Source organism: Dasypus novemcinctus, chromosome 12 (genome assembly GCF_030445035.2).
Source record: "Dasypus novemcinctus isolate mDasNov1 chromosome 12, mDasNov1.1.hap2, whole genome shotgun sequence".
Classification (NCBI taxonomy): Eukaryota; Metazoa; Chordata; class Mammalia; order Cingulata; family Dasypodidae; genus Dasypus; species Dasypus novemcinctus.
Genome location: NC_080684.1, coordinates 103,364,726 through 103,377,490, shown reverse-complemented (window position 1 = coordinate 103,377,490; position 12,765 = coordinate 103,364,726). Strand labels below are relative to the sequence as shown.

Here is a 12,765-nt window from a genome sequence, read left to right as displayed (position 1 = left end):
TACAAAGTTCAAATACAATCTAAACTCTTTTTCCCACATTTCCCCCTTTTTGTTTTTGCTAAGTCTACACAAATGACGTTTCAATGACAAGCTTCCTGCATAATATTTTCAGTTTTAGGTTTGAACAATACTCATTAAATTTTTTCTCAATACATTCGGTCCCAGGATTGTTCAAACTTAAAATAGATTTACGTATACATTCAACAAGGTACTTTTATATATCACTTACAGTTTGTCAAATCACAATATATTACATTATTAAAGTTCTGATTAGTATTCAAGCATTTTATACATAATCCATAAGTACTGTAGATTACACAACAACAAATAGTAGGACTTCCAAGTAGCAGGCATTTAATGAATAGACTTTCATTTCTCATGGGCTTAATAGTCTCAATCAACAAGGCTGTATATGCCAGTACTCAAATCAAAAAATGATCTCATTTTCCCCATTTCACATAGTACTCTTACGATCTTCACTGGACCTGGGGCCACATCCAATTCACAGGTTAAGTCAATATTTACGTTCTCCCTCTTTTTTTTTTATTTTTTAAAGTAGCCTGCTGGAGGTCCTCCTACTCCCATGAAGGACTTTTCCTAATTAACACATCTCAGTGAGAGATAAAAGATTTTTAGTTTTCAACAATATTACAAATTCTATTAACATGAGAAAACATTGTACTTTATCAATTATAGCAGAGAGTAGAGTTTTGTCTTAGCCCACCAAACAACATTTAATAATTTGATAGAGTAGCAGGGACCTTACAGCTTGTCCCAATTGTTTGTCTATTCCAGGCCCTTAAAACCATTGTCTCTGATGTTTTTTAGTAGGGTCACTGCTACAGGTTTCTTTTCTGTACCCAGATTCATTGCCATTAGGCCAGGGCAGAAAACCTTGAAGAACTGCAAAAGTCCATTGTTGACCTTTTCACACAGTTTTTGCACCTTTATTATTCATTCAGGCTTGTTATACTTTTACAAAACACATTATCTCACTGAATGCTACCTCAGTACTTTATTTTTTTTAAGATTTATTTTTTATTTCTTTCTTTCCCGCCCCCTCCACCCCCAGTTGTCTGTTCTCTGTCCATTTGCTGTGTGTTCTTCTGTGTCCACTTGTATTCTTGTCAGCGGCACCCAGAATCTGTGTCTTGTTTTTGTTGCGTCATCCTGCTGTGTCAGCTCTCTGTGTGTGTGGCACCATTCCTGGGCAGACTGCACTTTTTTCGCATGGGGTGGCTCTCCTTATGGGGCGCACTCCTTGTGCATGGGGCTCCCCTACGAGGTGCACACCCCTGCATGGTATGGCACTCTTTGCACGGGGGCCAGCTCATCACACGGGTCAGGAGGCCCTGGGTTTGAACCTTGGACCTCCCATGTGGTAGGCAGATGCCCTATCTGTTGGGCCAAATACGCTTCCCCACACTACTTTTATAACTTGCTCTATGCATACTAGTTCTGCCCCACATATCTCCATTTCTGATTTTATAAAACTATCCATTTTATTTTAAGACAAATTACTCATTCACTTTCAGTTAGTATTCCCACAAACTTTTTACTTTTTTCAATATTCACTTAACTTTTACATCTTTCATTTTATCCTTTCTCTTTCTCTCTTTTTCTTTGTTTTTTCCTTCCTTTCTCTTTTTCTCCTTTTCCTTTTTCTCTTTTTTCCTTCCTTTTTCTGTTTCTTTTTTCCTCTTTTTTAATCACACACACTGAAACAATTACAACACACACACTGACCTTGAACAAACACAAAAGCAGCTCCAAATCTATTAATCCAGAATTTTTTCATTGTTTCCTTTTATAATTCAGTATTTCTTTTCCAGTTCTCCTCCTCTCAATTTCTTTCTTAATCTCTTTCTGTCCCCAAGCCATACTTGCTTAAACAAGTTTTGTAGTTTAGATACTTTGATGTAAAAGCCATTCTAGTCTTCGAAATGAGACCCAGCTGTGCAGTTTCTAGCCTCCTGACTCTCCATGTGTATGACCGGAGGTTCTGGGTTCCACAGGAACTTTCATTGTCTCTTGGCGTTCATGGTATGGCTTTATCCAATGAGCTCGTACCCACACAGGACATTCTCTGTCTCCTGGGGAAATACAACTAAACCCTGGAGAACTTCGAAGGCTTTCCAAACCACTTGGGCCTCTGCGCTGTCACAACCACTTTAGTTTTGCTTGAGGTGATCCTTCTTCCCTTCAGGTCCCTACGTTGGGCGCCAGTTGCTGAGATCAGCTCAGTGATAGGTTGGCTGGAAGAGAAGGCAACACAGAACTTTATGAAATAAAGGACAGAGAGAAAGACACAAGAGAGGAGATAAAGATGGGATCAGGGGCTCACAACTTCTGGAACTGAGAGCCTCAACCCTAGTTTCCACATCCTGTTTATTGGAAACTACTGAGTAGCTGTTTGCTATCAGAACTGCAGCATCATATACCATAATAGGGAACAATTGCTACATCTAACTAACGCAACATCTACAATAGAACAAGTGTAACATTTACAATAAGGAACCCCCCGCCCCCCCCCCCCCCCCCCAGTTATCTGTTTTCTGTGTCCATTTGCTGCATGTTCTTGTTTTGTCCGCTTCTGTTGTTGTCAGTGGCACCGGGAATCTATGTTTCTTTTTGTTGCATCATCTTGCTGCGTCAGCTGTCCCTGTGTGTGGTGCCATTCCTGGGCAGGCTGCACTTTCTTTTGCGCTGGGCGGCCCTCCTTACAGGGCGCACTCCTTGTGCGTGGGGCTCACCTTTGCGGGGACACTCCTGCGTGGCACAGCACTCCTTGCGCTCATCAGCACTGCACATGGGCCAGTTCCACATGGGTCAAGGAGGCCTGGGGTTTGAACCGCAGACCTCCCATGTGGTAGGCGGACGCCCTATCCACTGGGCCAAGTCCACTTCCTCAAATATAATTTAAACTCTTTTTCCCACAATTAATCCTATTTTATTCTTTTTAATGCTATTATATAAATGGAATGGTTTCCCTAATATCAATTTTGGATTATTTATTGCTAGTTTATAAAAATACAATTGATTTTTATATATGCTTTTATACCCTGCAACCTTGCTGAACTAGTTAATAGTTTTTTTAGTGAATTACTTAGGATGTTCTATATGCAAGATCATGTCATCTGTGAATGGAGATAGTTTTACTTTTTCCTTTCCAGTCTAAATGCTTTTTGTTTCTTTTTCTTGCCTGATTGCCCTGGCTTGAACATGACAAATGATGTGCAATACCTGTATGCTGAAAACTATAAAACATTGCTGTGAGAAATGAAAGAGGACAAATAAATGACAGATATATACCTTGTTCAAGGATCAGAAGTCTCAATGTTGTTAATAGACAATTCTTCCCAAATTTATCTATAGATTCAAAGCAATTCCAATCAAATAGCAGCAGAACTTTTTACAGAAATTGGCAAACCAATGCTAAAATTCATATGGAATTTCAAAGGACCAGGAATATCCAAAACATCCTTGAAAATGAAGAACAAAGTTGGACGAGTAACACTACTTGGTTTAAGATGTATTATAAATGTTCAGGAATCTGTGATATTAGCATCAATATAGACAAATAGATTAGATCAACTGAATAGTATAGGAAGCCCAGAAAGAAACTCATACATTTATGGATAACTGATTTTTGACAGAGGTAAAGAGATAGTCTTTGCAACACATGGCATTGGCACAATTGGATATCCTTTTTCAAAACGAGAAGAACCCTGACCCATATATCTTATGCCTTATCAAACACGAACTCAAATACATCATAAAACTACATGTAAAATTAAAAAATATAAAACTTCTATATGAAAGCATAAGAGGAAATCTTTCTAACTTGGGGTCAGACCAAGATTTCTTAGCTAAGGCACTGAAAGCCCAATCCCTAAAAGAACAAATGGATAAATTAGACATAGAATTTTAAAACTTCTGCTCCTTGAAAGACACTGTTAAGAGAATGAAAAGACAAGAAACTGACTGAAAAAAATTTGCAACACATTTATTGACAAAGACTTGTGTCCAAAATATATTAAGAACTTTTACAACTGAACAGGGAAAGACAGACAACCTGATTAAAAATGGGCAAAAAGTTTGAACATATACTGTTGGGAATTGAATCATGTCCCCACAAAAATCATGTTCAGGACCCAACCTGGGACAGTGGATGTGAACCCCTTTATGAATTGACCTCTGAAAATGTTATTAAAGTGTCCCCGAACTGAATGCGGGTGGGTCTTAGTCCAATATGGTTGACATCCTTATAAGCAAAGGAAATTGGTCACGAAGAGGAAGATACAGGGAGCAGCCAGAAGCTGGAGGTCAATGGAACCCTGAAGAGAAAGGAGAAGATGCCACTGTGTGCATTGGCATGTGATGGAAAAGCCAGGGAATCCCAAAGATTGCCCACCGTCCAGAAGATACTGAGGAAGCAAGCCTTCTAGCTTCTGGAACTGTGAACCAATATAAATTACTGTTGTTAAGTGAACCCAATGTATGGTATTTGTTTTAGCAGCTGAGAAGCTAAAACAGATACTTTCTAACCAAAGATATACAAATGGCCTTAAGCACATGAAAATGTGCTCAGAGGGAGTTGCAAAGTAAAACCCCTTAAGATAACAACTATACTCCCATAAAAATGACTAAAATGTAAAAGATGGGTACTGCCATGTGTTGGTAAGGATCTGGAGCAACTAGAACCTTCATGCTTTGCTGATGGGAGTATAATGCTATGCAACCACTTTGGAAAACAGTGTGACAGTTTCTTATAAGCTTAGCTATCCATGTACTATAGAACCTAGCAGTTCCACACCTAGGTAATTACCAAGAGAAATGAAAACGTGTTCAAGGAACTTTCTCAGGAACATTCATAGTGACTTTAGTCCTAATAGCACCAAACTGGAAACACCACAAATGTTGATTAACTGTGCATGGATTTTTAAAAAAACTGTAATATGTTCATATACTGGAATGCTAGTTAGCAAAGAAAAGAAATGTATAATGATAACTGTTGGAGAAAAATGGCATTCACTGGAACAGAGACTGATTGACCACAGGCAGAAAATCTATTTATTGAGAAGCTCTCCCAATGTAGAAGGTCTGAAGACAGACTTCAGCCCCACCCCCCCACCACCAGCATGGTGGGGTCTGAAAAGAGACTTCAGCCCACTCCTGGAAGGGGTGGACTTGAATTTATACAGAACTTTCCTAGGCGGGGAAATGATAGTTGGTGGGAGGGGGTTGAGAGTCCGAGTGAGGTGTAGGGACCAATAGGAAGCCCTAGAGGTGAACATTTTCCCGGATAATGACTAGAGAATAGTGTGTTAGGGAGTTTGGTATGCTGCAGAAACAGATGTTTCTTTTAATCTGTAGGAATTAAAGGGTTTCTTTATCTCCTATATGTAAATAGTGAAGGTTTCCATCTCCCTCTGATATGCAGGTAGAGGTAGTAAAGACCTCCATCTCCCTCTGATATGCAGATGATGAAGATCTCAATCTCCCTTTACTCCTGTCTCTACGGGGTTTCTTTGTTTAACCTGTGGGAAAGTGCTGTGCCCTCGGACATGGGGGAGGGAATGTGTCATTTTCCCAGTGCATATCAGGGGAAACTGAGGTACAGTTTGTTAATTGTTGCAAACCTCTAACAGATACATATAACTATATGAATGAGTCTCAGAAACATGCTGTATAGAAGAAGTCAACATAAAAGAGTACTGGCTCTATGATTTTATTAAATGAAATTATAGTTTCAGTAAAGTTAATCTATAGTAACTGAAATCAGACTACTGGTTGCATGAGGTGGGAAGGATTGACTACAAAGGGGAATGAGGGGACTTTTGGGAGTAATGGAAATCTCTGTATCTTGATTGGCTTTACTTTTATGTATGTTTTAAAATTTAATTGGAATATATGGGTGCTTTTTATTATATGTAAATTGTACTTTAACAAATTTAAATTTTAAAATAAAAAATTTTTTCAATAAGTTTTTTAATGACATAGCATATTTTCAGGTTAACTAGAAAACTGGATATATTTCCTGGCAACTGAAAATTTAGGTTTCTGTCATTGATATAGTTGGTGTTAGAATTTGCAGATATTGGGAAGCAGACTTGGCCCAGTGGTTAGGGCGTCCGTCTACCACATGGGAGGTCTGCGGTTCAAATCCCGGGCCTCCTTGACTCGTGTGGAGCTGGCCCACGTGCAGAGCTAATGCGCACAAGGAGTGCTGTGCCATGCAGGGGTGTCCCCACGTAGAGGAGCCCCACATGTAAGGAGTGCGCCCTGTAAGGAGAGCCACCCAGCGCGAAAGAAAGTTCAGCCTGCCCAGGAATGGCACCGCACACACGGAGAGCTGACACAACAAGATGATGCAACAAAATGAAACGATTCCCGGTGCCACTGACAACAACAGAAGTGGACAAAGAAGAACACGCAGCAAATAGACACAGAGAACAAACAACTGGCATGGGTGGGGGGTGTACGGGGAGAGAAATAAATAAAAAATAAATCTTAAAAAAAAAAAGATTTCCAGATATTAACATATATTGGGTATATGGTATACATATGTACTAGGTATCTCAGTCTAGGTTACTTCAAAACACAATCATAAAATAGAATTCCATATGATATTACTTAGATAGACCACTAGCATTTTTATTCTATAAAACAGCTAGAATTTAAAAAATGCTTCTATTTTAGTGGGCTTTTTGTCAAAATTCTTAGATTGAAAAATAGAATATGAAGCTGAGAAGAAAGATGCTCACTGATGATATTGGATATTGGACACTGGATAAGAGATGTGGTATTACATTTTCAAAAGCAAGTTTGATGAGTATGTTTTCTGCACTGATGTCAATGTCTTTAACTTTCAGGTGGACCAGAAAAAGGACCAAGTGTGGAAGGCCTTAATGTACCAACAAAGGCTGCTTTAGGTAATATGTATAAAAGCCTGTATTCTGATTTAGAATGAGTTTTCTCAAGAAAAAATGAGACGTATCTTTGCATTCTGCCTGGGTATCATCTGTAGAGTGACGTAGTACCATGACTAAATCTACTAATGAGATTTTATTAAACAAAAAAAACCACTGTTCCATTTTAGCCAACTTCAGTATAAAATGCAGCAGCTTATATTCCTACTTGAGATTGCTGTTGATCCTTCTGATTTACTGGTTTATGTTCTCAATGTGAGCAGAGGTCAAAGCATTCACACCTCATTCGTCTTTACTCAAGGACCCAATATTGTCCTTCCCTCCCATCCCTTCCCTCCCCTCCCCTTCCCCCTCCCCTCCCCTTCCCTTCCCTTCCCTTTTCTTTCTTTCTGATATAGCTCAAGAAGTTGAGTGCCTGCCTCCCCCATGGGAGGTCCTGGGTTCAGTTCCCAGTGCCTCCTAAAAGAAAAACAAACAACAAGCAAAACAAATGAAAAACCCAACTCAGGGGAGCTGACTTGGCCCAGTGGTTGAGGACCAGCTTCCCACTTAAAGGTCCCAGGTTCATTCTCTGGCCCCCATTACAAGAAAGGAGTGAATCAAATCTTTAATTTTCATTATCAGGGAATTATAATTTAAATTGGTATACACTGTGTTGCATTAGTTGAAAAGCAACTGTTTTGGTGAAAAATAACTAAATTCTTAGGAATGCTGATATTCTCATCATACGTTAGACTTGTGGGAGGGTGGGAACAGGTTACGTGATTACTACAATACAAATCTAAGAGGAAGTGATGGAAGGAAAAATTTCTGTGGATATCTTTACACACTTGAAATGTAATGTTGTTATTCTCATTAGGACTAACCATTTTAATTTTTGTTGTTTGTGATTTTATGCTGTATTTTCCTATTAAAACATAGCCTCTTCTTTGCAAGAAAAAAATAAGATTTTTATTCTTACTTGATCTCTTAAATGTGATTCTAAAAGCAGAACATAAAATCTATTATCTAAATTTATCCAGAGAATGATTTTTAAGAAACTTACTCTAAACACATATTTTTGTGCAATTTGGAAATTACTGCTACTAAAATAATAGAATGCTTTATATTTTTTATAGGTTAATGTGATAAAAAGTTGTATGTAAGTCAGGGTGAAAAAGCATAACACTAATGCTTTAGTTATACACATAATAACTGAATAACTTTATATTTTAAAATAATTTTAAAAGTTTTTGAAGTGTGGCGAGTTTATCCTATTCTAGATAAATTTTTTTAAAAAGCTCCTGACAAAAACAGTGAATGCTACAAGCCCAGGTGTCCTCCCTTGCTCTTTTGGATCATTTATTTCCCTTTAGTGTGGTATTCAAAAAATATGCTGTCTCTAAGTTTGGATACTACATGAAATTATAGCTCAAGGTTGTCTTAGTACTTCATTTTGAAGAAGCTCTGTTAATCTAAAATATACTCATATACTTGAATCTTCTAGATAAGAAGCCAATGTTTTCTAGAAAATGTTATAGTTTCTTAATAATGTACAGTATCTTAGATTTTTAAAAGAGCATTATCAAAATTAGAGTATCTATGATTTCTATTGGTCTGACTTTATTCTTATTTTTTGGCAGAGGTTTCCTCGATCATAAAAAAGAAACCAAATCAAGCTAAAAAAGGAGTGAGTATTATAAAATAGCTGGTATGTCAGCCCCAATATAGCTTGTACATTCAAGAAAGCTGCCTTTGTCATTTTATTTTTATTTTGAGCCATATTATAATGAATGTGATTTTGATAAGGAGTTTATGTGTTGGTCAATGAGGCAACGTTAATACTTAGTCAATATTTTCTAGACTGTTTTAACATTTCTTCAGCCTATGGCAAAACACAAAAAAAATCTAGCAGCATCTCCCTGGGAGATTCCATTATGTTTCTATAAGCAGTGTTGTCTCGTGAGGCTCAGAGGGCAGCTGTCTGGTGAGCTTTCAGACACTGTGATGCAGCAAAGGGCATAGGCTCTGGGGGTCGGGAACAGGGCTCGAGTCCTGGCTTCGCTGCTCCCTGGCTGTGCGGTCTTAGCCAAGTCACTTAACTTGCATGAGCTTCAGTTTCCTCATCTGTAAACATGGGAATAGTAATACCATCTGCACAGAGCTGCAAGGCCTAAGAAAGAGAACAAATGTAAGGCTCTTGTCGCAGTGCCTAGAACATCATATACCTCAGGAAGTGGTAGCTATTGCAAAGCCTTCATGCAGCCTGGGTAAAATTTAATCTTAAATATCTTCTAGCTCGGGGCCAAAAAAGGAAGTTTGGGAGCCCAAAAACTGACGAATAAATGCTTTAATGAAATTGAAAAACAAGCCCAAGCTGTAGATAAGATGAAGGAACAGGAAGACCTGGCCAGGGTGGCGCCTAAGGAAGAATCAATGTAAGTTTAATTTAGTTATAGTAATGCATTCTTAGTGTATAAGATCATTAATTAAACTACTCTGAGATTTGCTTTTCAAATGCCAATTATTTTTAAGTGTGAGGGGGTAATGCAAAATTTAGTTTTATGAAAACTAATATTACATTGTCATGCAGAATAGATTGGAAAGGAAAGAGTCTAGTGGCAAGGTAGCACAGGAACAATTTCTGGTTGGAGGGTTGGAGTTGTGAGGGGAGGACTGACATGGTGCCAGCAAGAAGAGAAAGGAAGAGATGTACCAAGAGGGAGCTACCCATGAAAAAATGTTCAACTTCCGTAGTTATTAGGGACATGTAAACCAAAGCCAACATGGATACCACTTCACAGCCACTAGGGTAGCTATAATCAAAAGACAGACAATAGCAAGTGTTGATTAATGTGGGGAAATTGTGGCCCTCATACATTGCTGTGGGAATGTAAAATGATGCAACCACTGTGGAAAATAGTTTGGGAGTTCTTCAAAAACTTAAACATAGAGTTGCCATATGACCAAGCAGCTCTACTGCTAGGTATATACCCAAGAGAAATAAAAACATACAGCCATGCAGAAATGTATGGATGTTCAGAACAGCATTATTCATAATAACTCAAAAGGAGAAACAACCCAAATGTCCATCAACTGGTAAATAGATAAACAAAATGTGATATATCCATGCAACAGACTATTATTCAGTCATAAAAAGGAATGAGGTACTGATACATGCTACAACGTGGTGAACCTCGGAAACATGCTCAGCACAAAGAGCCAGTCGCAAAAGACCACATTCTGCATGATCCCATATATATAAAATGTTCAGAAGGCAAATCCATAAAGACAAAAAGGAGATTAATGATGGCCAGGGATTGGGGACATGGAGGAATGCTAGTGATTGCTAATAGGTACCGAGTCTTACTTTGGGATATTGAAAATGTTCTAGAATTACATAGTGGTGATGGTAGCACAACTTTGTGAATAAGCTAAGAACTGCTGAATTATATACTTTATTTTATTTTATTTTTTTTTTAATTTTATTTATTTATTTAATTCCCCTCCCCTCCCCCGGTTGTCTGTTTTTTTTTTTCTGTGTCTTTTTGCTGCATCTTGTTTCTTTGTCCGCTTCTGTTGTCGTCAGCGGCACGGGAAGTGTGGGCGGCGCCATTCCTCAGCAGGCTGCTCCCTCCTTCGCGCTGGGCGGCTCTCCTTACGGGTGCACTCCTTGCGCGTGGGGCTCCCCTACGCGGGGGACACCCCTGTGTAGCAGGGCACTCCTTGCGCACATCAGCACTGCGCTTGGGCCAGCTCCACACGGGTCAAGGAGGCCCGGGACTTGAACCGCGGACCTCCCATGTGGTAGACGGACGCCCTAACCACTGGGCCAAAGTCCGTTTCCCTGAATTATATACTTTAAAAGGGAGAATTTTATGGTATGTGAATTATATCTTAATAATAAAAAAAGTATGTATTATATGAAACCTTCAGGACTCAATGACTAAATCTAAATAGATGGTTGAAGGCTGTGGTGGTATTGCCAAGGGTTTTCTTTTTTTAATACCTAATAGTTTTTTATTTTTATTGAAGAATGTCGTTCATATATGAGCATAAATAAAAAATAAGTGTATAGTGAATGTTGTGAAGTTACAAAATAAACATGCATAACATCATACAGAGAACCCATACATCACCCTACCATGAACACCTTGCATTGTTGTGGAACATTTGTTTTACCTAGGGTTTTTGAGCCTGGATCTTGAAGGGGTCACAGAGCCTGACTTCGCAGAAGGAGGGTGAGAGGACAGAATTTAAGAGAAGGCAGAAGGACATGTGATATCAGGTGTTAAAAACTGCATTTTGACCTTCGATAAAAGGGGGAAATGGAAAGGACAAATGAGTTTATATGGCTATGAGTCTCCAAAAAAGGGCAGGGAGGTCATCAGGGGGTGATGCTTATGCATGCGTCATCAGGGTACCAGAGACAGCCAAGGTAGGTGGAAACCCAGGTGCTGGTTCTCCTGAGGGCTGCAGTGACCCACATGTTCTATGGTCAAGGCAGATGGCTCTGGAGTTCAGGGCCATGTCAGTTGGCCCTACTTTGGAGTTTGTGTTCCTGAGTGTGATGGAGCTGGACTCAGATATAACCTTTCTACACATGCCTCTTCTGTTACTTTTACTGGACCTGTGGTTGGCGTTTGGGTTGGTGTATACTCAGGAGACCTGAATCTCTGAACTGTCCATGTGATGGCCAGGCCCTGGGCCTCAGCAGACTTGCAGCTCCTACCCTCTGGTTTCTTGGACTTACCCCAGCCAGCTAACAGGGAGGTGAAGAGGGTCAACCACCACACGAGGGAGCCAGCAGTGCCTACAACCGCAAGCAGGAGAATTGCATCCCTCATCCATGTGGACTTGATGTAGAGGGGAACTAGACATAGTCATCCCAGGTCCACAAGATGGAGGAATAGAGTATGGATTAGAGTGGACTTACTGGTGTTCTGCTGGGGAAATCTTGTGATTAGTAAGAAATTGTAGTAGTATGTGGAGAGGGTGGCCACGGTGGCTTCTGATGGTTGGGAGAGGGAAGAAGAGATATGGTGTGGGGGCACTTTCAGGATTTGGAGTTGTCCTAGGTGGTGCTGCAGGGATGGATGATGGACGTTGTGTGTCCTGTCATGGCCCACTGGGTGGACTGGGGGAGAGTGTGGACTACAATATGGACCACTGTCCATGTGCTGTAGCGGTTCTCCAGAATTTATTCGCCGGGTGCAGTGGATGTGCCACAATGATGGAAGAGTTTGTTGATGTGGGAGGAGTGGTGTGGGTGGGGTGGGGGTTATATGGGGCCTCATATTTTTTGAATGTAACATTTAAAAGAAAATGAAAAAATGAAAAAATAAAAATAAAAAGAAAGAGAAGGCAGAAGGAATTACGACGCCTATACTGGGGCACCTGCCTGGACTGGAGAAATTGGAATAATAATGCGGAGCCCCTTAAAGTCAGGCCGAGATGGAGAAAGAGCTCCTTAAGGAGTGACGTGACAAAGGGAATGTTTTTAGGAAGGCAAGTTTGGTAGTAATATTGAGGACAGAAAAAGTGGGGAAGAAACTGGAAGCCAGGTAAGAGAATGATTTTAAATAGTCATGTAAGGCTCTTGAGAGGTTTTCATTTGAATTTAAAACAGAGCAGAAATATGGCAATCTGGAAACTGTGTGTGACTGGTTAAAAAGAAGGTCATAAGAAGAGGATAGAAGAAAGGCAAATGCCACACAGAAAAGGTGGCTTGAATTCCTATTTTCATGTGTATTTATTTTGTTTAAATGGACTTTTTCTCTTATTTTAATGTATATTTTATCATAGTTTTAGCTTTGAGTTACTACAGACTGTAAAATGAAGAAAATAAGAATAT

The 12,765-nt window shown here is 39.5% G+C and overlaps 1 protein-coding gene across 1 annotated transcript in view; it reads left to right on the top strand.

Moving 5' to 3' along the window:
• ARFGAP3 (ARF GTPase activating protein 3) overlaps positions 1 to 12,765 on the top strand; it is a 76,849-nt gene that overhangs the window by 35,889 nt on the left and 28,195 nt on the right. The window contains exons 7-9 of the mRNA XM_058308879.2: positions 6,876 to 6,935; positions 8,555 to 8,601; positions 9,210 to 9,349. Coding sequence (XP_058164862.1) covers positions 6,876 to 6,935; positions 8,555 to 8,601; positions 9,210 to 9,349 — 247 coding nt within the window. The remainder of the gene's footprint in view (positions 1 to 6,875; positions 6,936 to 8,554; positions 8,602 to 9,209; positions 9,350 to 12,765) is intronic.